At 46.0% G+C, this 24,113-nt stretch overlaps 3 protein-coding genes across 9 annotated transcripts in view; all 3 read right to left on the reverse strand.

Moving 5' to 3' along the window:
- Positions 1-1,211: 1,211 nt before the first annotated feature.
- TMEM40 (transmembrane protein 40) lies at positions 1,212-17,896 on the reverse strand. 7 transcript variants are annotated; one of them, XM_051811572.1, is made up of 14 exons: positions 17,056-17,896; positions 12,606-12,660; positions 9,200-9,256; positions 8,458-8,597; positions 7,748-7,901; positions 6,257-6,364; positions 5,365-5,418; positions 4,630-4,665; positions 3,717-3,749; positions 3,229-3,294; positions 2,867-2,938; positions 2,712-2,786; positions 1,961-2,023; positions 1,212-1,512 (listed from the first exon to the last, which is right to left on the reverse strand). In XM_051811572.1, the coding sequence occupies exons 3-14, from the start codon at positions 9,246-9,248 to the stop codon at positions 1,493-1,495; spliced, it is 870 nt and encodes a 289-aa protein (XP_051667532.1). In that variant the 5' UTR covers positions 9,249-9,256; positions 12,606-12,660; positions 17,056-17,896; the 3' UTR covers positions 1,212-1,492. The 7 variants fall into 7 exon arrangements, with proteins under 7 accessions (XP_051667532.1, XP_051667533.1, XP_051667536.1 ...); XM_051811573.1 differs by lacking the exon at positions 17,056-17,896 and adding an exon at positions 13,040-14,025; XM_051811576.1 differs by lacking the exon at positions 8,458-8,597.
- A 1,660-nt stretch (positions 17,897-19,556) lies between these two features.
- Positions 19,557-20,094, reverse strand: BRK1 (BRICK1 subunit of SCAR/WAVE actin nucleating complex). The gene is made up of 3 exons (XM_051811582.1): positions 19,948-20,094; positions 19,781-19,863; positions 19,557-19,697 (listed from the first exon to the last, which is right to left on the reverse strand). The coding sequence occupies exons 1-3, from the start codon at positions 20,063-20,065 to the stop codon at positions 19,671-19,673; spliced, it is 228 nt and encodes a 75-aa protein (XP_051667542.1). The 5' UTR covers positions 20,066-20,094; the 3' UTR covers positions 19,557-19,670.
- Positions 20,095-20,232: 138 nt separating this feature from the next.
- FANCD2 (FA complementation group D2) overlaps positions 20,233-24,113 on the reverse strand; it is a 36,041-nt gene continuing 32,160 nt past the window's right edge. Inside the window, exons 41-43 of the mRNA XM_051811302.1 lie at positions 23,491-23,565; positions 20,893-21,039; positions 20,233-20,381 (exon numbers count right to left, since the gene is read on the reverse strand). Coding sequence (XP_051667262.1) covers positions 20,235-20,381; positions 20,893-21,039; positions 23,491-23,565 — 369 coding nt within the window. The 3' untranslated portion in view covers positions 20,233-20,234. The remainder of the gene's footprint in view (positions 20,382-20,892; positions 21,040-23,490; positions 23,566-24,113) is intronic.

Consider the following 24,113-nt stretch of genomic DNA (forward strand, 5'->3'; position numbering starts at 1 on the left):
TTTTTAAATTTTTTGCTGTTTTTAAACGTTTTGCTTGTTTTACCCTTAAGTTTCTGTTAAAAAAAAATTTAAAAATTCATTGTTGTGACTGCAGAGTACCCAGTTAAAAACATTTAGTACTGAAATATGTTTCTCATCCTGACTGTTCCACAAATTGCCTTTCAGAAAGATGTTACACAGCAGAGAACACTAAAAAAGCCTTTTTCATCAGAGCAGGGTAACTGTAGTTCTCAGTTCACCCAAAAGCCATTTGCCATTGACAAGGCTACACTGGTCTGAGCAAGGCTGTATTTGCAGACTAACACAAAATATACAGTATTTTAGGATGACACAATATTTCTGCAAAGACATGGAAATAGTACACGTAAATGAGAATATAAGTATTATGAAATAACTGGTATTCATCCTTCTTGCACAATTTAGCCCTGAGGTGTTGGGTGGGTGCTGTGCTGTGTTGGTGCAGGCCTGGGTGCAATTGTTAGTGTTTCTGGCAGTGCAGGTGGAACTGCAGGACCAAGTGATTGACACTGGTGCTTAAAATTAAGCACAACCAAAAAGGCATCTAATTTTCTGAGCAAGGCTTGAAATTGTTTGTCTAAACCTCTGGGCTGTTTGGGTTAATGGTTTTCAGATCCGCATTTCCTTACAATCCCATGTTTCATGGCTTTTTCTGTTCAACTTGTTGCCTTCATCATTCTATGGGTATGAAGACCTTACATTTTTACTAAAAATTTAAAGGTACACTTTTTGTTGCAGTCTGCCTATGATTGCATTAGCCCTACATATATAATTTGTAACATGGCCCTATAAAATGAAAGGGATGCCAGAGTTCCACTTTATTCTACTCAAACACTGGGGGATGAGTCAAATCAAGCACTTTATTTTTTCCCCTCAGGAGAAGAGATGAAATTTGCTGTTGTTAATAATCTCATTACTGCACCATTATGTCAGTGCATGTAACATCTCCCCAGCTCTCCCCAGGTGCAATCCTTGCCCGCCCACTGCTCCGAGTTCTGCCACAGTTAATCTGCCTCAGCTCTGCTGCACTGCTGGGGCTCAGCTGTGAGCTGAGCTGTGAGCTGTGCTCTGGGCATCACAGGGAGGGAGGAGGAGGTGCCTCTGGGGCTGCCAGGATTCCTACTGAAACATCCAGAGCCTCATCCAGAACCAGCACAGGACATTTTGTTGATTTTGATGCAGGCAGAATCACATGGAGAATGTGTTCATATTTAATGGAATTAAGGCAATCACAGTCTACATGTTGGTTTGTGTTTGAGCTTTGCTGAGCCACAAACCCCTTCAGAAGCAAGAATGGGCCCTGTACCCCTGTTTCAGGTTTATTTTTGAGGGGAAGGAGTGATGTCTTTCAGTGGTTTGACATTTCAATATTTCACATTGGCCATTCAGTTTTTAGGTTCACCTCATAAAGCAGTTCTTCTAGTACTGAGAATTCAGACAGCATGGTTTGTGGAACTCTCCTGAAACGTTCCTCCTAGGCAGCTTTCCTCACACCTGTGTCATGAAGAAAAAGACAGCTGTGTTCAAATTGTCCTGTATCCATGCAGCTTTCCAGCATTCTTCATGCTTTGTGTCCATGAATATGGATAAACGTGAGCCAGGAGTCTGTTTGAAGACCCGACGTGCAAAAACTCCCCCCACTCCCTGAGTTTTATTTGAGCTATAGAATTCTTATGCAGACACTGCCAGGAGTAGTTAATACCCCATACGGGGGTATTAAAAATGTAAAAATGCTCTGCCACAGGGAAAGAGTCAAGAATAATCCATTTTCAAACCCAAGCAGCTGTAATGAACTGTAGTAAAATATTTCTTTTTTTTTTTAACTAAAGAAATAAGATTGGAAATTGTAATTTAGAGAACTTGATCTTAATACTTGACCAAACCAAAGTACCCAGGAAGGTCTAGGGAAGACACACACTGTCAGTAAAAAGAGCACTGTTACCTCTTGGCCTGAATTTGTCAATCAGAGGAACAAAGCTGTCAAGGACGCTCCGAATCCGATACACTGGTTGTGAAAACAAACACATTTACATAAAACATAAAAAAAACAGGAAAATGGCAAAACCCAAATACTGACACTTGTTTAAACAAGCACCTCTGTGATACCATTAATAACAAAATAGTGACCAGACTGATTCCTGAGAGAACCACCCCCAGCCCAGTGAAATGGTGGCACCAGGTTACAGAGGATGTTAAAAGTTCCTGGCTGGGGAGCCCAAACTGGCTGCTGTTTGCACCTCTCCTCTGCCATCCCTAGGGATTGCTAAAATGCTTATTTTTTTAGTATTCCCAGTAGCTGCTGCCATCCAGGTTCTGCTGGGAGCTGTCCTCAGTCCCAGGGGAATGGATGGCAGGCGGAGTGAGCAGAGTGAGCAGAGCATCTTATCGGGTGGATCTGGGAAGACTCGGCCTTGCTGCTAAAATTACCCGTTGTCATGGCAACACAGCATTCGGCCATTGCTGCTGAAAGAGGTGACTCAGGGTCTTGTGAGCATTGAGAAGGAAAAATGAGTCAACCTCTGCCTTCAGGGGCACCAAGGCTGCTCCTCTGCAGTCCCACTGTAACTGTGGAGGGGATGTTGGGGGACAGTTCTGCAGGGAGTTATGGAATCTCAACCCCCACAGCCCCGAGTGGTGACTGTATGACCTTGTCCTAAGTGCAGGGACAGAGCTGCTGCTGTAGGGACACTTACCTAGACCAAAGTATATCCCAGTGGTTTCCAGGGAAGCAAAGGTGATTAAACCAATTCCAAGAGAAATAGTCCAATCTAAGGCAAAAAAATAAATGTTGGCTTTGTTCATTTTCCTAGAGTTCAACAATTTATCCTTCTATTGAATCTTGCCTTACCTTGGTGGTAGTAGTAGCAAACTAGTAAAGCTCCAATTGCAAAGCAAAGAATGACAAAATGAAAGAATTCATCTGAAATTGAGAAGGAAGATTAAGTCACAACTGTATCCAAGGCCATCTGGAAAGCACCTTCAAGTCCAGGCTATCACTGAGGGAATAGTCTTGTGCACTAGGACCAACTGCACAATGGACCTGCACACAAGGTGCTGGGAGAAGCCTTGATGATTTTCATCAAGAAGTCTTGATGCACTTCAGCAAAGTACTCATGTCAGGAAAATAAAGGTTTTTTGAACCAGAGATCTTATTTGTGGACTGGACTAAGGTTCAACAGGTTCAATTAAAAAAAAAATCAAAAAAATTACCATCCTTCCGTATGCCCATCCACCGAACTGCCCACTGAGTGTGGGGAGTGCTCTGGTTCTCATATGCTGCAAAAAAAGAAATGTCTTTTATTGCCATGGAACTCAGAAATTAAGGAGTTTGAAGTTTATTTCCCTTTTTGTATCTGAAATAGATTCTCAGAGCAGAATATGTGTAAAACTGTTTGTTCAAATAAAAGACCTGTGAACCTTTCAGAAAGATCAAATTAGCAATTTTAAAATCACCTCAAAGAGCAAGTTTTTTTAAAAAAATTTAAAAACAAAAGTGTAACCAGATGGCTGTATTAACAATACTGAATTGTTTTAAAGCACTCTGGGTCTCTTCTGTCTCTTCTGGGACAATCCATAGTCTCAGAATTACAGCGGGGGAATAAAGCTGTAGTACAAGGGAGCCTCAGTTTGATTCCTGGGTGCTTTGCACAAACACAGCTACAAGAATACAAGATAAACTTCTGTTTGCTTGTACTTACCATCTGCAATTGAATCTTCTCTTCTGGTAATCTCTGAAAAGCAATATAGTTATGTTATTTGTGATGGTAAAAATACCAATTAATACCAATAATACACAGCTGCTAAAACTGAAACTAAACCCGGGCAGAGCTGGGATCACGAGCTGCAAGTGTGTGTGACCTGAACCTGCCCAGCACAGCAGACACAGTGTCCTGCACTAGACAAACATTTTCAGTTTGGAGTATTGAACTAATCTAGAACTGAAGCAACAAAGGCTGGAGCAAGTAGTAGAGAGGCCAAACACCAACTGGAAAAGTACTGGGACCCTCTTTCTGCACTTGGCAATGTGGGGAGAATATGGCACTGCAACCTATTCTCTGCCCTGGTGTTTTGTGGAGCTCCTTGGGGACAGGTAAAAACCTCCTCAAGGGGTTATGCTGCAATTTATATCTTCTCTACTGCACAGAAGAGAAGGTTAAGCAGGTGTCCCCTCAAAAAGGCCACTCCACTGGGCTGTCACTCCTAACTCATGCATGTGGCCTCAGCCTGGATGCAGGAGGAGTGGGGTCAGTAATGCAATTAAGCCATGAAGACTTCCTGCTCTGGGCTTTTTACATCCATTCTGCTGCTGCACAGAAGTGCCTGGTAAGAGGAAATCTGCCTTCCCACTGGCTGATGCAGCCCATGTAACCCTCTTATCTGGCACTGTTCTGTTGCTTGTCATCTGGCTTTCACCTGGCACCTCCTGCTGGGAATGCTCTGAGCTAAGGCAGGAGCTTTCTGCAACAGAATGTCTGCACCATGCCCAGGTCTAACTGGACAGCAAGGGATTTACAGCCAGGGGTTATTTTTTAGTGTATCAGCAGGTCAGTAAGAAGATTCTGCAGTTATAAACATCCTTCCAGCAGGAGGAGGTTACCTGGGAACGCTTACCTGAATCTCTGTAGGGAACCATCTCTGCTGGTGTGCCTAAAACATGATGCAAAGATGATATAGGTTAATATTTGGAGTGAGTGTGGTGTCTGGTGCCAACCTGCCTGAAATCAGTGCAGGTGTGTAACGGTGACAAAGTAGAGACCAACTCTTAACTCCTTAGAGAGGGCAGCTCTGCTGTGGGTTATAGAGTTTGAAAGTGAGAAACATGACTGGATTATTACCCCCCCCACATTCCATCCCTCAAGTCAGATAGAATCAGACTCCAGTGAGACAAATTAGATCTCCTAATGTCAATTTAAATGAGCTGCTCTTACATCTGGGCTGAGCTCAGTTTAAGACATTAGTTAAAATATTAAAGCCTTACATTTTTTACATCCATAGTTCTATAGCTATTTCTGTGTATTGACACAACTCATTTTCTTTATCTGCACTATCCTTCTTTTCCATCTTTCCTTTGGAAGGGAGAGAAAAGCCTCAGGAACAAGGTGGTCCTCAATGATAATCTTGTTCAACTCTAAGCACAAGGCATGGCTGAGTGTCAGTATCAGTTCAGCTTCATCTTGTAGGAAATGTCCTTCCTACAGCCAAATTCTGCCTTGTCATGCTCCTATGTCTACACCTGTTAATATACCTTTGTTCAACAGTCAGAACAAAGAATGCATAAAATTATCCTTTTTTAGTTTATGTTGGTTGTCTCCAGTAAAAGCCAATACTGTTGCCACTTTGTCCTACCTCCGAGTAATTGGCCTTCAGTCTTCTGTCTTCCTAAATCTTCCTCATCACTGTCTGGGTAGAGAAGGTGTTTTTTCATCAGATTAAAGAAGAATGTGCCAGAAGTATCAGAAACAACAGCACTGTAGTTGTTTGCTCATAGTATAATCATGTGAAGGTAAAAATCAAAGCTTTCAAATGTAAGGATTGCTATTGGTTGCTTTTGCCTCACAGCTCTCTTCAAAGCTGGCTGAATAGCTGAAACCCAACAAAATCTGAATAACTTGAATAAAGGGGTGTAGTGAGAAAGTTCTTATTTAAAAAACATACATCAGCAGCACTGCTAATTAGCTTGAAAAAATTATTTCTAAATACAACATATTTGAAGTTAATCAGCTTTCTGTAACAGAGTAAGCCAATATCAGCATTACCACTTCCATGTTGCCTGTCACTTCATCTCTCTTGTTTTCCATGAATGAAATGGTCTTTGGTGGCAGCCAAAGTGTCTCTTGACACACAGTTGATGTTTGCAAATAAGAAATGCTAGAGAAGTACCACAGCACTGCCAGCTACTGTCATACACTGACTATTCTTCCCCTCCTGCTATAGCTCAAGCTTCAGTCACACCATAAGCCATAGGAGGTCACAGATCTTTTATTTGGGAAGGAACCCTGCAGTAGATTTCTATGCTTCTGAAACCTCCAGCTTCCCACAAGAGTGGGAGGCAGCCACTGTTTTGCTGATGTAAAGGTACTGATGATTTTCTGTGTTCTCTTTTTTGCACCATTTCCTACTTTTTTCAGAGCTCTGCAGAATTGCCTCTGAATTGCTGCACATCTGCTATGTCAATCTCTTATGAACATGCAATCAGACTAAGTTATTTATCAGGGAAAATAAAATAAATCCTCTTTACCTTGTGTATCTTCATCCATGGATTCATGGGATGAATTTTCAGCCTTTTGTTCCTCCTGTGAAAGTACAAGATTCTTTTCCAGTCTCTTCAGGAGTTTCAACTTTTCATCTGTTTTATATATAAAGAAAAAAACATTATCAATGACTACATTTTCTCTCTTTTTCAGCAACAGATTTCACCATGCTTTATTAAGGTTCCCTGACAGGAAATCAGACCCTTAGTCTTACTTCAGCTGTATTTTTGCACACAATGAGTCATACAAAGCATTACAAATAAAGCATCGTACACGCTACAGCTTAGACTTTCTTAAATGGTTGTGGTAGATGCCTAAAGTTTCATATTCTGGCCTTTAATTTACTCATAATGTCACCCCTGTGCAAATTCCCACTCCCTGAAACAACAGCAGCTGCAGCTGAACGATGCTTTAGCTGGAGAAGAGTGGCTCACCCTTCCCTGGGCTACCTGTGCTGTCACCCCGGTGGCTGCTGCGGGCTCCCTGTGCCGATGCCGCGGTTCCAGCTCCCTCTCGTGGCACAGGAGCACATCCCTCAAAGCCGGATCACCAGGGCAGGCACCTGCAGGGCGCTGAGGCGGCCCAGGCACTTTAGTGCAGGTGAATCCTTACAGCCTCACGTCCAGCTCAGGGCTGAGGGCCGGGGGTCTGAGCAGTGCTCCATTATTAGGGGCAGTATTTGGGCACAGAAAGGTAGATGTGATTCCTTCCCCCTGGCTGCTCAGGCTCTCACTGCACAAGGGTAGGAGGGTCCTCCTGTGACAAACAGTCCTGCCCTGACAGATGACCAATGCTGGGCTGTGCTCCGGGGTGGGAGGTCTTTCCCCTTCGGGAACATGTTTGATCAAGGTAGAAAAAGGAACAGGATGTCCTTAAGGATCTCCAGTTAAATTCAAGGTCATCTTAAGTGATTGCAGCTCTGTCATCTATTAAAGACAATTAATGACTTTATGGACCCTGTGGAACTGCCCTTAGTTTCTTACTAGGCAAATAAGAAATGCAGTGGAATCTATTTGTATCCTGCTGCTAGATTCAGCATCCTGAGTGCCATCCTCTAGCCATTCCTTTTAGTTTTACTACATGTAAACTATTAGTAAAAATATTTTTAGTGGCTCAGCTCTGATTTCTTACCACTGTAAGAGTTCAGAGGGGTCCTGGGTGTCATCAGTCCAGCCAGATGGGAACACTGGGGCACCATGGCAAGTCAGAAATTTCTCTGGCAGCATCATCCCAGGACATCCTCTCCCTAAACACACAGGGTTTTTCCCCCAGAAGAAGCCAATTCAAACTACAGTAAAATACTGTCTTTGGCTCCCATTACCACCATACATAACTGCCCTTCCTAAGCAGTACTTGTAGACATTTCAGTTGGTCACTAACAATCACTTCCAAGCACATATCAGAGTTTTCAAGCTGCTGTCAAGTGCCACTGGCACTGCAGTAACAAAATAGCTGACAGGCAGACAGGGAGGACTCACCCTTTCCCTTGGAGCTGGGCAGCTGTCTGTATCCAGATGGATTGGATGCCTTCAGCAAGAGGTAAAGAACAGCCATTGCCCTGACTCCTTTCTCCTCTATGGCTTTCAGGCAGGCAGCACAGCCCCCAGGCAGGACATTGCAGCTGTTGAGGAGCTGAAACAAAAGTAAGTCCTTCCAATAACACACAACCTGGAAAAACCACACCCTGATGTACAAGTGAATGTATCTCATCCTGTCTGTGGAAATGTAACCCCCTGCCCCTACCATACAAGTGGGAAATCAGGGGCAAAGAGTAAAGCCAAAGATGGAAAGAGAATGTATATTCAGAGTAGAGCTGTCAACTGGGAACAAAAAGCATGATGGGCAATATTTAACTATTTAAAGAGCTGGAGAAATACAGCTACAGGGTCTGAAAATGGACATGCAATCTCTGCAGTGCCTTACAATAAAATGTCACTAACAGTGGTCCTACCTAGAAAATAGCGAGCTGAACTGATCCTGAGGAATTTATACAAAGCCAGTTATTTTGTACATGGAGAGCAATGAAGTAAAAAATAGTGCCCTGAATCTCATTTATCTAAATGCCCTTTTAAACCTTTTAGCATATTTCAGCATATCAGATGACTGGACTACAAATTTTCTCTCCCCAGAGTATAGTAGGAAAGTACAAAAGTATATAACAAGGATACATGTTCCTTTAGTAACTTACATTGTTCTTTTCTTCAGTATTCAGGATAGGTGGGTCAGTGGTGGCTAAACATTTTACAAGTGATTCCCAAAAGGACTGGTTCATTTTCTCGTGATTCTCCAAGTGATTGGCATCAGCAGTAAAAACCCTCTGGAACATGTCTGGGAGAAAAAACAAGCCTATGACTGTGCAGCAGCAGAGGTGGGCTGCATGGCAGTGTTTCTGTGGTGCTCAGTGTAGGTGTGGTGACAGACACCAGGCTCTAACATGTTGCCCAGCACCAGAACACAGGAAAGAAAGTAGTGCTTTATTGTATAAAGGGTCTTGGTCTGCCAGAAAACAGTAGGAGAATATCCATACAAATAACTGATGCCCCTATGATGCCACTGTCTCAGAGAAACAGGGCACGTGTTTCCAAAGTATTCCTAGCTATTTAAGGGGTGCTTATTCTGACCATGCTATTTTACAGACAGGCACAAAGACCCCAAGGGCTGGATACCAGGGTACTGGGATTGCTCATTAGGCATTTGATGTGCAGCAAAGTCTCCTTCGTGCACCTAAATTCCCACTATCACATGCCCAAGGTCTGACAGAAGTGTGTGGAAGAGCTGGGAACTGACTGCTGATCTCTCTTTCACAAGCGAGGGCATGGATGGAGTGTGTTTCCAGAGGAACCAGATTTCACTGACTCACGACCACCCTGGCAAACACTGCTGTGGAGTGTGGATGAGCTGAAACTTTGATATTTGTGTGCTCCCCTTACCTTGCTGCTCTTCAGTAAGATCTGAGACCAGGACATTCAAGTTCTCCATTGCTGTGCCTGTTCAAAAGTGGAGAAAAAGCATATTAGAATCACATCACTGACCTTCTCTGGTTTTCTGTCTTATGTTCAATTTTCTGCAAACATGGCATGTATCTCTGGCCCTTCAGCTATTAAATCACTTCCCTGTTGCAATGGGAGTTTCACATCATGATTCCTTTACCCTCCTGGGACCCAATTCTCGATTCCTCTGAGTGAGTCCTGCTGGGTTGGCCTTTGGTTATTAGGAAAGAACAAAAGTTTGATCATCGTGAGTAAAACAAAAAGAAGTTGGACTTGATCATTCACATTGTTGTTTTTTACAGCTACCAAGGTGTCTAATTAACTATTTACCACAGATGTGAGTAACTTAATAGGTCCTGTTCCATTCACAAAACAGAATGATTATTTTGTATCTTTGACATCTTAATACTTCAAATATATTGACCAGGGAGAATAGTTCATAGGAAAGTCCCACAAGACTTTGAATTTTTGTCTCACAGAAGACTTTGATGCTTCAACATCTGTTCTTCCCAACAAGGAAATTTCCATTAACTTCAGCTTTATGCCTACTGTGGTCCAGGTATCCCACACTGATGCTTCTCCCCTCATGTAACATTTCAACTAATTCACTATTGTACTGAGATGCAGAAGATGATGCTCAGGGAGCCTGAAGCACAGTTTCTATTATGTAGGGTGCAACAGGAAAGCAGTTTATACATCCACACTTTTTCTTAAAATATGATTTTTGTATCCATTCAACAAAACATTTCAATCAAGTAGTTTAAAAACTAAGTATTTCTTTCAAATATTCCAGAGGGAAACCTGGTTTTTTTCCTACAGGCACTTTCACTTCTCTAGAGACCACCACACCAATCAAAAAAATATTCTAATACAAAACCCCAGACAGGTCAGTTAATATCTTCAGAAGGACAGTGTAACACACAATCAAACATTCAAACAGAACAGCTTTTTAGGGTGCCAATTCTCAGAGGAAATTAGATAACAAACAGACCCCAAAGTAGCTGTAAAACCCATCTCTCCTTTGGGACTAAGGTCAAGATCCCACATTTTCAGTATGTTGGTAATTCTGGGGGCTTTCTCCTTTCCTAGCCTGCAAGTGCTCTTCAAGTGATGAGGTCCTTAGTTTGAAACTCCTTTCAGCCACTGCTTAGGCTCTGAGAAAATTACATAAACTCTTTAACCACTTCTAAAGGCTGAGCCCAAAAAACTGCTTACCTGCCTCTGAGGTGTATTGTGAGGAAACACTTTGAAATTATTTCCAATGATGAGTCCATGCAAAAGCTCTACAATGGCAGATCATCCCTTTGCCTGACTTACATCCAGCCTTTGCTGCTGTGGCTGTGGCAGCAGCACTGTGAGCCTGTGAGCACCTGATAGGGAATGCAGGAAATGCATTTGTCCCCCTGCCAGGTCAGCAACCGCTGATGTTGAAATGCAGGAACCCAGCACACCACGCCCCAGCCAGACTCGTTCTTGGCTGCACAACGAAGAGCGTCACTTCTGTGCAGTTATGTATCTCCACCTATGGTTTCTGCCTTTTTCAGTTTCTTTCTTGCCTTCCTATTTGCTCAGCTTAAACCTTGCAACAGTGTTTGCTTGTTTAAGTTAAATCCTTTAGGCCTCTTTCTGGACCGCAGGGTTGAAATACCAGACCTAAAGGAACAAAAGTACTTACAATATAAACACTTCTTTTCTGACTGATGAATTCCACTTCATAAAATAATTTACAAATATCCACAGCTTTTATTGCTGAGTGAAATTCAGGAGGTTTGTCTTTGGGGTTCCTAATACCTGGTGAAGGCCACTTTCATTGGCACATTTGAGCCATGTTGCTCTTTCTGTGACCTGAACACAGAAAGTGCAGCAGCTGCCCTGTGCCAGCTTTGTGTCATCCCTAAGACAAAATGAGCAGGTGGGCACTACCTGACCTGTCCCACCACACTCAAGAGCAGATTGAACATTGAGGGCAGAGCAGACACTTCACCCTCATGTGCTGTCAGAGTGATTTACCTTAAAACTTCCCCTTTGCTGGCCCAAATGACTGGAATTTCCAGGAACAGAAACACCTTTGCCTAATGCACTTATGCATCCTGCTATGGTAAGGCCTGGATGCCACAGGAGGATTCAGGAGCAGCCAGCATCTGCTCCCATCTCCCTTTCTGTGCCTCCAGCACAGCTCAGCCCAGTCAGTCACCAAGATTTACGTAACAAAGGAAGTTGGGCACCTAATTTCTCTTAGACTATGCACAGTTAATTTCCCTGTGGCTCTTCTGGAAAGAAAATCAGATCTAAACAAAGGATAAGTATAGGTGCTTAGTTATTGTATATTTTAAAAGTGATTTAGTTGATTATACCTCATAATGACAAAAGGATGATAATATACTGACAGTTCACCCTGGCCATGAGCTCATTGGAGAATGACACAAACAACAGACCTCACCTTGCTTTCCCCACAGTAAATCAGAACTTAATTGCAGTGAGGTCTTCTTAGCAAGTTAGAATAAAATTTGTGTGCAGAGTCAGATTTAGAAAGTGAGGCTAATAACTGGCATACACAAAAACTTTTTGCTTAGCTGCTGAAATATATCTGAAGGAAATTGCTCAATGGGATTACAAAAATGTAAATAAAGTAAAATAAGGTTGTTTTGATTTCAAGACAAAAACAAGACAATCCTAAACCTTTCCCCTTTGAAACTACTTTTACCTTTCATTTTAAGTTATATGCAGATACTGAATATTGCTAAATTTTATTTCAAACCTAAACGTTAAGTCCCTCCCTGCCTTTCTCTAAAACCAAACCAAACCAAACCAACTTCTTAAAGCACACCTGCAAGTCTTAGGTCACAGCAGCTGCTTCCACACAAAGATGTCCTGGAGGGCTGTGGTGAAAGCTGTTTCTATCAGTGAGACAACAAAAACTTATCCACGCTGGCTCGGTTTGAAACCATTCCTGCTCCAGTCTCCTCAGGCTGTGACACCAGTGAGGTAATTCTGCTACCCCTCTGCTTGCCTTCCTGCTGCCAAATATAGCTGAAATGCGACACAGAAGTAGCAAAACTCAAAAGACTTCATTCTTTACAGTGTCCTTGAACACAGGCATGTGGAGAGACCCAGCATGTCCCTGCAGGAAGGGGGGAGAAGGGAGCAGGCGCAACCCACCCACTCCTTGCCACAGCTCCATCACTTCCTTCCTCTCCTGGCTTTCACAGCAAGCCCAGACACGGTGGCTGCACTGCTGCCAGCCTCACACCTGGAAACCCAGAGCAGTTTGCTCGCTGCCTGTTTTCCAGCTCTGCTGGGAATGGCAGTGCTCCCATAAGCATTTACATACAACATTCGAAATTACCTGGTTTGTATTTCTCCTTTAGCACTGTGCGCTTCTCTGTGGTCACTGCAAAGTTCTGAAGGAAAGAAAATGAGCTCATCAGAAGCCAGAGGAGCTTGTAGTCTTAAGTTAAGGCAAAAAACTCTTCGTTCCTTAACTTAAGGCAAAAAAAAGTTAAGTTAAGGCAAAAAACTCTTCCTCTCATTCAGTGTAGGGCTTGCCATGAGGATTTCAGAGAAAAAAAATATTTATAAGATGAGGAAGCTGAGTCAAGAAGTCGCAGAGGTTACAGGGAAGTCCCGTGGCTCACCCCCCCAGCACCAGAACCCTTGTACAGTGGTTTGATGCCTCGGACAGCAACCAACAACCCAACTGTGTACCAAAAGCAAGGACACAACCCTGAAACACCTCGAGCTTGACCCCAAGAAGCTCCTAAACCCCTCCCAAGCACTCACCTGCAAGGCTGTGCAGTGGTTCAGGATCCCAGGGGCAGAGATCCCAGTGCCAGCCCTGGCTTGTGGTGGCGGGTGGGCGGGAAGGCGTCGGGGCTGGTGCTGGGGCCTCACGTGGCCACCCCTGACTCACAGGGTGAGCAGTGGCAGCTCCGCAGCGTCCTCTGGCCACTGCCAGTTCCACTCATGGTGTGTTCTCATGTCCCTGAGCTCTGGGGAAGGCACCAAGGCCCAATCCCACCAGGGGAGAGGAGCTGGGCAGCTCCCAGCCTGCTTCAGGTACCAATGGGCTCAGCTGCCCTGACTAGTCAGCACCCCTCACCCCTGCCCATGGCTGCTCCAGCACAGCCCGTTTGAGCTGGAGGGCCAGGCCTGCTTGTTTGGCTTCTCTAGGACATGAGGAGGACACTGGAGATGCAGGGATCCCACTCTGAGGAGAAAGGCCCTGGGCTCCCATAAAGCTGAGCAGTGGCACCATGACAGGGGTTCAGAAGCCCAGGCATGTTGCCCTCCTGCCCAGGGCATCCCCAGGCTCAGGGAGGAAGGCACACGTGGAATGTCTGACAGGGAAGGGAAACATGCCCTCTCTCCCACCTCCAGCAGCCAAAGAGAGGGTGCTGAAAACACAAAGCCTCTGCTTGGCTCTACTCATCCCATACCCACAGTAAGCTCATCAGTGCTCCCCTCCCAGCTCTTCTCAGTCACCTCTAACTCACATCACTCTTTCAGCACCATTTTCACTAGAGCCACCCCAAGGCTGTTTAGAGGAGCTGCTCCTTCACTGGCACATGATGGTTTCTGACCCAGCCAGCCTTCAGCAGAAGGCCACAAGAGTAGCAGAGGAGCAGAGCCCCCTGGTGCACATGAGCCAAAACAGGCAGCACGATGCTGGTCACCCGAAAATGTGTGTGAGGAGCAACAGCAGCGTCACAGGAAAGTCCCAGGCACAGGATTCCAACAGCACAGTGCCTATTGATTACACAAGGTGTGGTCGTGTTAAGTCATTTGTCACATTAAGGTAACGGTTTCACCCTGGTGCAGTTGGTGCCCCAGGAGGGGTGTGTGGGGCAGGCTGTACACCTTCCCTCTGCCCTCCTCACTTCTTCATCTACTGATGCTTCTGGAGAGCCTGGGACACAGGTAAAGTCAGTCATACTTCCTGTAGTACACGTGCATAGATTTTTCTTTACCAGTTTGTTTGGGGTTTTGTTGGGGTTTTTTATATTTTTTTAGAGGAAGGATTGGGTTTTGGGGTTAAGTCGTTTCACTAGTTTTCTACAAGTGTTCAAGTGCCTTGTCTCACCTACCCTGCCATATTTAATTACATTTAACACTTAAAAAAGCTAATACTCTGCACCTGCTTCTGCTGGGAAGAATATTATCTCATGAATTATAATGTTTTATCATGTATTACATGTGTTAATTTGGCCCTTATTTGGGAACTGTCCTCTGAGAGAGTTAGCAGAATGGTGATTTATTCTTTGTATGCTGGGAAAATTGCTTCCAGGAGGGGTTTAGAGAGGTGAGACACATGCAGAGCAGCTCTTAGCTTGACACTAATTGGGTACAGCGTGTGTATGGATTTGTCACATGGGCAGGTTGCATGAGAAATGTAGAAATACTTCTAAGTGAGTGTAGGAGAGGCCCAGGGATGGTACATAGAGCAGTAATTGCTCCTTTAGTCATCACATTTCTGACAGATTAAAACATTCCCAAGACATCTCTTGCCCTACCCTTTTATCCAATGAGTTGGTTACATTAGTCCCTTCTGTGCACTTACTTAGTCGCTACTTATTTTCCTTTAAATAAAGTCTGCTTCAACAATTGTTGTGAGACTACAGAGCACAAGTAACTGAGGGGGGATTATGCCTCACAGTCAGCTGCATTTTGCAGACTACAGCTAATTTACAGCTACCTTTTCACTTTTAAACTCTGAAACTTTTGAGAAGGAAAAAGCAAGAAGCAGTAAGTACAACCCATTCCCTCACTTTCCAGACCACCACCAAACTAGTAACACCCTGAACACCCTGTTATGCTGAGATCATGAGAAGGCAGCTGTTTACCTCTGGCAGAGAGAAAGCCTGAGGTTTAGCCATGAAAGCCTTTGCAGAACCATATGGGAGAGTGGAACATAACATTGCCCCTTACTTAGATCTTCTGGAATTTTTTTTCTCATTCTGTACTCTTCTGTGGAATTACTTGCCATAATAAATAATTCACTATATTGGTATTTCAAATTAACACAGTAAAATTTTAGCTAAAGCCTGTTAAATTTAAGAACTAGGCCTGTCTGAACAGGTTAAATCAACAGAAACTGTAGGCCAGGATGTATCACTCACTCCCTTGATGGTTATTGACCTCCTCAGGTTCTGTTGTCAACGGGTCCTGAGGCTAAAGAATGAGTGATTCCAGTACTGAGACAAGCACAAGATCCCCTCCAGAACAGCTGTGGGTAATGATGGTAATGTTCTCTCATTAGGGGAGCTCCCCTTTGTTATGGGTCGGCTCACAAATTGCTCTGTGAGCTGAGGCTCTGCAGGAGGGAGGGGGTTGTCCAGCCTCTGGGGCAGTGGTTGCTGCTCCTTCTAATTTAGCTAAAATGGCAGTTTTCCAGTTAAAGGGCGGCTGCTGAAACCCAGGGCCATCAGTGGGATGGATAGTGTGGCCCCAACACAAAGCATAAGTCCATAAAGGGCAGGTAATATTTAGTCCCACAGTACCTTAACAATATTCCTGAACCTCATGCTAATGACTGAGTTTCATAGGTAGACAAAGACCGACCCAGCCTTTCTCCTCTCCCTCAACACCATTTTCTCCTGTCCCACCAGCTGCCTCAGCACTTTCTAGCTGTGGTACCTCACTCTGTGAGGATGCCTTTCCCACAGCAAGCCAGGGCTCTGGCCTTCTTATACTCCTTGGAAGAGGCAAAAACAAAGGCTGAAAACCAGTCCCAGTTGTGCACTTGCTACAACCTGAGCCAGGGTGCAGGAAATACAGGCAGAAGTGGGGAACAGTGAGGTGCACCCAGCTGCTGGCCTGGCTGAGCCAAGTGCTGCAGCAAGCACAAGGATCAGGAGCTCTGAGGACAATCTCCCCAAAGGACTGCTTCTAGGAGCAACCTGCAAAAAAACCTGCTCAAAATCAGGACCTCTCCTCTTCCTTGTTCTCCCAGTTCCCTGGGGTCCCCTCACATCTCCATTTTTTCTGGTCTAGCAATAGGGCTGGAAGTGCCTTGTGGAAGCAGAGCCACAGGCAGGGGAGCACACATGCTTCCTGGGAAGTAAAAGGAGCAGGAGGGACAATTCCCTGCTTCAGCTGATCCTCTTGATAAAGCTCCTTTCCTCAGCCCTTCTAAGCACACAGGCAACGCCAAGGATTTCGATATTTAATCCTGACATTTTGTGGAATGGGTTTGGTCCTAGAACCCATTTTGTAACCCTGTCGGCAAGGCAAGGCAGGCTGAGACCTGTCCTCGCACTGCTTTCTCACCGATGTGCCTGCTGGGAGATGGCAAGGCCAGGAAGCAGAAAAGCTTCGGGGTAGTGAAGCACATGTGGGGTTACCTGTTGGCACAGCAGGGCTGGGGCTGGGCCAGCAGCTCCGTGCTGCACCGACAAACCTGGCTGGAACATCCCCCAGCCAAGGCAAACCTCGAACCTGCCACAGGTGTGACTGAAGCCGACAAGACTCCAAGTCTGATCTATCCATTGTTTCCCCAGGATGTTACTGTCAAACTTTTGCTTCAGGATATACCCAGTGAGAATCCTCCCCTTCCCAAAAAGAGGGTTTGTGTTTCTGTGATACAAAGTGAAAATGTGTGGGCTGCATCAGACTGCACAGGGAGTGATGGGGAAGGTGAGCTGACACCCTAAAGCTAAATATGCTCTAGGACCAGGTCCCAGGTCCTCAGGCTCTGCAGAGCTCAGAGCAGTACTACTGGCAGCTTCTGGAAACTGGACACAGAAATCTCAGTGAATCTGGAGACCTCCCATACCCTGTGACCTCCCCAGCTCACTGACCTGGGGATCAGCAGCAATCCCAGGCAGGCAAGGCCAATCTTCTCTTTGGGAGACAGCTACCTTAGTACCAGGATGCAAGCAGACACCATCTTCTGGGATCTTTAAAATTCAGCTCTGTCAAGTTATTAAAGTGCAGCTCTCCCTCAACACAGCTGTGTCCTAACACATTCTGCTCTCGAGATCACCTCAGCTCACTGAATGATTATCAGCTTCAATCACCTGCAACATAAATGGGATGAAGGTACATTTGACTTTAAAGTCGTTTCTTAAAATCAAGACTCTGCTCCTAGTAGGCACAGAGAGAGCCCAAAGGTTTTTTATTAGAACTATTTAAGCCTGATCCAATCCATTCATCTCAAAATATGTGCTTTGGAACGGAGACTACAATCTTGGAGGGTTATGCAAAGCTTGAATTCAAGCTCTATCTCCCTCTTCTGCTGACACCACAAAAATGGTGATGCCAACCTCGTCTCCTGCCCGAGATCAAAATGCTACTGCTCATTCCCAAATCTTGGAACCTCAAATGGGGACTGCCCAACTGTTCCAGTCGCTCCATGAGCGACAATGAGCACGACAAGCCCCCTATTTGCCATCTGAGTGAGAAACTTTCTCAAGCTACAGATTGGCTCAGGCTCTGTAGGTCCATTCTGGCACCTTTGTAAGGGGCTTCAAACTGCTTCCTCTGCAGTTCAGGCTCTGGGAAAAGGTCTCAGATACCACCAAAATGTCTCAGATACAAATAATCAGAGCTGTGGGGGTGCCCAAGCACCCGTCTCTCTCAGGACATGCTCTGAGCACACAGAGCATGTTGCCATCTCCTGCTACATTAAGTGTGAGGTGGGGATAACAGCAGCACCAACACGACACATAAATCAGTCTTCTAAATTAGAATACACAAATCCACTCCAGAAAAGTTTAATGTGGGTTCCTGGGGCATCATATTCTGAAAAAAAAAAAAAAAAAAAAAAAAAAGCCAAAATACAGTACAAGGAAAAAAAGGCAAACAGAATTCCCCAGTCCTTAAAATAATGAAATATAATCAGAGCTACATCTATTTACAGGGCTGCACATCACAGCAGCTGCTAGAAAAAGCAGTGTCACAACCTGAGGACCAGAAGGCTTCTCCACCTCCCAGAGATGGCCTGGCAAAAGCAGTACTCAAACCAGAAAGCCTAGTCTTGCAGAGTTCTAGGGAACTACTAAGACTTCCTCAAAGGAAAAGGGCAGAACTCAGTATCACAGTGAGCTGCCCAGCATTCCAGCTGGGAGATGAACCAGACAGGCTGATCCCAGAGTGCTGAAGCTCCATGAGAGCACAGGTCCTGGGAGAAGTGGTACCTTCTATCAGATCCCTGTTCCAAAACTGTTTGGCCACACCAACTGCGTGGCAAAACCTACTCCTTTGAGAAATCCTGGGGTCAGAGGAAAAAGAGAGAACCATTACAACAGCCTGTCAGGAGACCAAGGAGGGATCCAAGGGAGACACAGCACACTACGAGCTGGGAACAGGAACAAACAATGGATCTAACAAGGTCTACCCAGAACAGCCACAGTCCCAGGGATGTCTGTGGTAGCCATTCACTCTTTGGGTGAAGAATCTTAATCATTTCCATGGGCCTTGTGCACTAAAAGCAGCTAAGCCTCCCTGATGTGCAGCCCAACCTGAATGTAACCACTGAGAGAGCTGGGGAAAAGGCTGGAGGAGCACTTATTCAAACAATGGAAAACACAGAGATTCCTACAGAGAAAAAAACTGTGAGCTTGGAGGAGAACCTATATTGAGGAGCAACCAGCTGATGTCAGACAACCTCAAAAATATAAAGAACATTAAGTTACCCAGGTGCTCAGTAAACACTGCAAACATCACATGGCCATCATGAAAAAACTAAGATTTCAGTTGGAGAATAATATACCAAGACATTTAAAGCCCACTGGGAAGCAATAAAACCTTTACTGTAGATACCAACTCCATGGACTTCCCAACAAATGCTAAATATGAGCAGTGAGTGTGCAGATCTAGATGCCCACTGGAAAACTGAGATAAAGAAAGGAGTGGTGGGAAGGGCTGAGAGACTTTCTTCTCCTTGCCACTCGCCTCCCAGAGATGAGGATAAGCACCTCTTCCCAGGTGCTGGCAAGGGGCTCTCTCCTGTGGTATGTGCACTGTGCACCATGCCAGGTGAGCCTCCTGTCCCCACATTGCCCTGGCGTGTGCACGTGAAGGCTGAGACATCCTCCAGACCACTGGGATCACCAGATTTCTGCTGTGACCCCCAAAGGAGCACAAAGCACCTCAGAGGCTGGTCAGGTACTTCCCGGAGCTGACAACAGCCAGGCCCGCGGCCTCTGTGGCACAGCCCCCACGTGTGGGGAGGAACCGTGGCCAGACCCCATGGATCGAGCAGATGGAGGGGCAGGCTCTAGACATCCAGGATGGTGGCAGGGAGCCGGGCATCCCTTGGCCCGGCCCCAGGCAGGCAGGCAGGCAGAGAGCAGGCAGGGCAGGAGCACAGCGGTTTATTGGCAACACGAGTAGAGGCGGCGGCGGTGGCGGCGGGCCCCGAGCGGGGTGGGGGGCGGCGGTGCTCCGGCGGGGGGCCGGGGCCGCCCCGGGCCTATGTCAGCGTCTCCCCCTTGGTGACCTATGGGAAGAGGAAAGGCCTCAGCCAAGGCCGGCCCCAGGCCAGAACCGCCCCCCCCACCCTGCCGCCGCCCCGCTGCTCACCCGGGCTTCGATGTACTCGATCCTGCGCTCCAGCGCCGTCAGCTTCTCATTCAGGGTGGCCAGCCGGGACCGGCACGACATGTCTGCGGGGAGGCGGCAGTGAGACACCGCGGGCCCCCGCCCCGCCCGGCCCGCCCGCAGCCCCCGCCGCCGCCCTGCGCCCTCACCGAAGGAGTTGAGGAAGTCCGCGATCTTCTTGATGGAGCTGGTGATCACCTCGATGTACTCGCGGTTGGCCCAGTCCTGGTGGATCTCCCGCTGCACCGGGTCCTCCTGCACCGACATGGCCGCCGCCGCCGCCGCGCCTGCGCGGGGCCCGGCCCCGCCCGCCCGCCCGCCCGCCGCCTCAGGGCCGCGCCGGCCCGGCCCCGCCGCGCCCCGCGCTGCCTTCCGTGTCCGTGTCCGCCTCCGTGTCCGTGCCGCTGCCGCTCGGCTCCTGCGGGACACACCGCCCTCAGAGCCCGCGCTGCACCCCCTGCTCGCCCCCGCCTGCGCTGCCAGGCGGCCCCTGAAGTACCTCCTCAGTGGGTCCCGCCGCAGAGTCCTCCGAGCCCTCGTCCGAGTCCCGCTCCTCGGAGGGCTGAGTCAAGATTTCTTCTCCCTGAGTTGAAAGCAGAAGACCTGCACTGAGCGTATGAGGGGCAGCCTCTGTTCCTTCCCCCGGGGTGGGAAGGAAGTAATAGGCATTTTGTTGCCTTCTTAAATAAAAAGCTTTCAAGTAAAAAAAAAAAAAAAGAGGTTTTGTTTAACTATCTTGCTTCTACAGTGAAAGATGAAGGCAAGAGCCAAGATTGGGTTCTGTTAAAACCACACACGAGAGTGTGTGAAGGTGTTCAAGTGACCTTTATCTCCCCCATACCAATTCATTACAGACAATCAAATCTGACCCCTCAGTGTGAGACCCTCCCAGCAAAGCAGCCCCAGAGATGCAGGTCTTAATCTTGAAATAAAATGTTTCTTTCTGCTGCGCTAGACATGATTGTACTACAGTCACACTGAATTTGGCCTTTTAGCTCTGTCCTTACACAAAGGCAGAGTTACAGTTGTCTGGGAAAGATGAGCACTGTCCTTTCCCAGATTGTAATTGCCCCGGGCAGGGCAGTAATTCTCACCTGGAGATCCCGATTTTTGAGGATGCCGACCCAGAAGGCCTCCTGGCAGTGGTTGAATGCCAGCATTGCCTTCACTCGGTACACAAATTGTTCCAGTGACTTCTTCAACAAAGGGACATGGTTGGTCAGTCCAATATCTTGGTGAATCTATGAAACAGTAAAACACAACTATGATTGATTCTTGCCTAAGTGCTCTGGCTGTTTAAAATCCATTGGTTATCAGGTGGGAAGGATGGGACATGATCCCCACAAAAGGGATCCATGCCTGGATTGTGTCACTTCTTGGCCAAATTATGGCTATTGTTAAAAAATAAAGCTCTGATCAGTGTTTGTGTAAGGCTGCAAAATGATCCCTTGCAGCAATCCAAATTAAAACAGAAGGAGCCTCAGCTTTTGTCATGAATTCTAGAGAAGAGGCTAGTATCTCTCCTCTGCTGAATTCCCAAGCTCAGAGGAATAAAAATGGAAAAGGTACTGAGTATACCACTTCAATCACATCTTTTCTTGCTCAGTGCCTCATGCAATCCCTTTATCCCAGCTACATGGAATGTGTGCACACTATAATCTACAAAGCCAGTTTCTCCAGATCAAAGAAGCTGGGCTTTTGGAGAACTAGGACAGGAAGGAACAGATGGAGTTGGTGTGAGAAAAAACCATGAGAGGAAGGGCAGTTATGCCAGGTATTGTGTGAGATTCAGCTCCAAGTGAGCACCTCCTCCCGACAGGCTTCGATCTGCAGTTCAGAACAGTCATTGCTAAAACAGAAAACCTGCCAACCTGACAAAACCTGCAATTATTTTGTGCACAAGTCTTTTCCTCTTTCATGAGAATACTTTGTAACCTTCTGGCATTAAGATGCTCTCATTAGCTATATTCTGAATTCAGGTCATCTGCATTTCTTGGAAGATTTCAACATGTCTGGGCACTGCTTTGCTTCGAGTTCTGCCAACAGGGAATGAGTAACTGATTTCCAACAGCAAGCTGTTCTCTAGCCTGTGTAACAGGCAGGACCTAGCAATCACCAGCACTAATCAGAACCAAATCAGCAAACCCTTGCTAAAGACACAATCAACACTCACAGTGCTCTCTGAGTCCTGGAACCTGCCCAACTGTCTGCAGGCAGTCTGGAGACTTAAAGTACCACAGCATTGGCAAAAATCTGCCTCCAGAAACTGTCCTTATGTCCAGCATAAGATATGTAAACAGAAGAGAGGCTTGGTGTGAAAGAGGAAATGACGAATACTTAGGAAATGACAGGTGAAGCTGATTGCTATTGTGTGATGCTCCTTAAAGATACATGTTCTGAGGGAGAGTAACAAGGTCACACTGCATGATACCTCAGTGAGCATCTGCTAGGTCTGTATGAAAGGGAAATCAAGGTTCCTCTGACAAATGTTGGCATGAACTCAGTTTGAAATGGGTATGGAGCATTCACGGCATACATTTACTTGACCATATTCAGCTTCTCCCTTCTCATTCTTGCAAAATGATTTGGCACAGAGACCTGTTCAGACTGCAGCAGGTACAAGAGCAGTGGCAGAACATGGGTGTTCACTAATGACAGCTCTGTGCTAACAGGGACCATGGGACATGGCACTTGAAAATGCTGCCCAAGCGCAAAGACAAACATGACATGGCAACCTGCAGTGCTGTTATCCTGCCTCCAAGGTGAATTGTGACTTCAGAGCAGGCATGAGGATTTCACTTTCAAATGCAAGGACATTTTAGCATCTTCAGGGTTTGTGCCAGCTCTCTTCTTGTGAGAGCTGCAATGGCATGTTCTGATCTCAAACTAAATTTCTATGCTCCTGATGGCAGCTCTGGACTAAATTGGTAGCAAATCTGGCTGAAGAGCCAGTCTGGTAGCTGGCTTTCTCCCTTCAACTACTTTGGCAAAGCTCCCTTCTCAGATGTGTTCTTGAACCTCTTAGGAGTCTGACAGGAACAAAGCAGCACACATGGAGTTCTTTCCAACTGCCTTCTCCCATGTGTTTCTGTGTTGCAATAAGCACCATCTCTTCACACTGTAAGCAGTGTTAATCCTCTCCTTCCTTCCTGTCCCAAGTCTCCTAAAGAGACTGGCAGACTGTGTGTTACCACCTTCCTCTCCTCCCTTTGCCCTCTTCCCTGGTATCAACATAATATCATAAAAGACACCTCAAGAGGACTTTGAGCATCATTTTTCCCTGTCTGCCACCTTTGCTGATTCTTCTGACTCACAAGGCTGTTGATCTTTGGCAAAGCTTCTCTCCCATATTATCAGTCTGGCATCTATACTTTGTGTAAGGTCTGTCTCTAAGGTCTTAGCTTGAGTCCTCAGAAACACCCCTTTACAGATGCCAACAACCAAAGATGTCCAGAACCTCTGTCCCTAAAAATGATAACCTGATCTGAAATCCAAGTTAGCCACTTCCAGAACAAATGCTTCAACTTTTGGGCCATTAATCAAGGCTGTTTCACCTTCTCTCAGAGTTTTTGCTTATACAGACACTGCTGGAAGCACGCAGGTAGAACCTGCCTATGCCCTGGAAGAGCAGTGGAAGGGAAAGAAACCATTATTAGGACAGGAGTTCGTGCTGCAATTGGAACTTATCTTACCTTGGAATGGCCACACATGTGATGAAGTTGTCTGGTACTCAGCTGCAAGGTTTTCAGCAAACTCTGCACATCATCCTGCAATAAATAAGTAGACCAGCAAATCATTCTCAGAGAATTTTTCCATAAGGGAAACAAGAATATTGAAACAGCATTAGTCCTAGCAATCCTTTCCAAGGGTTATGGGACAGAGGTATGATGTGTGTGTGCAGGAAACATCAGACAAACAGGATCAGGCCACAGGAGACTTGCACTGTGCATCTAAGTCAAGTAACTGGTAATAAAAGTCTGACCACATGTCATAAGGTCAAGCACTTTAAACTGAAACTCATTTTGAACTGAAGTTTGGAATGAATGCCTATCAGTGAAAGCTGAGGCAATTAAAATTAAGACAACTTGGTCACATCTTGGGTACAACTTCTGAATAGGGGAACCAGAGAAAAAGTTTAAAACATACTGCTGGGTTGTGCTATTTGAAACACATCCAACATGAACTCCAGATATCAAAGCTCTGTATTGAGCAACCTGCCTGCTCACACAAGCTTCCTACTCTGAGAGTGACACCTCTGTGGTAATTACTTTTGAAGCAGATGGAGGCTGAAAGGACTTCATTTGCTAACAGTGGA

The sequence above is a fragment of the Manacus candei genome, unplaced genomic scaffold (assembly GCF_025592945.1).
Source record: "Manacus candei isolate 608988 ecotype Guabito, Panama unplaced genomic scaffold, ASM2559294v1 h1tg000082l, whole genome shotgun sequence".
Lineage (NCBI taxonomy): Eukaryota > Metazoa > Chordata > Aves > Passeriformes > Pipridae > Manacus > Manacus candei.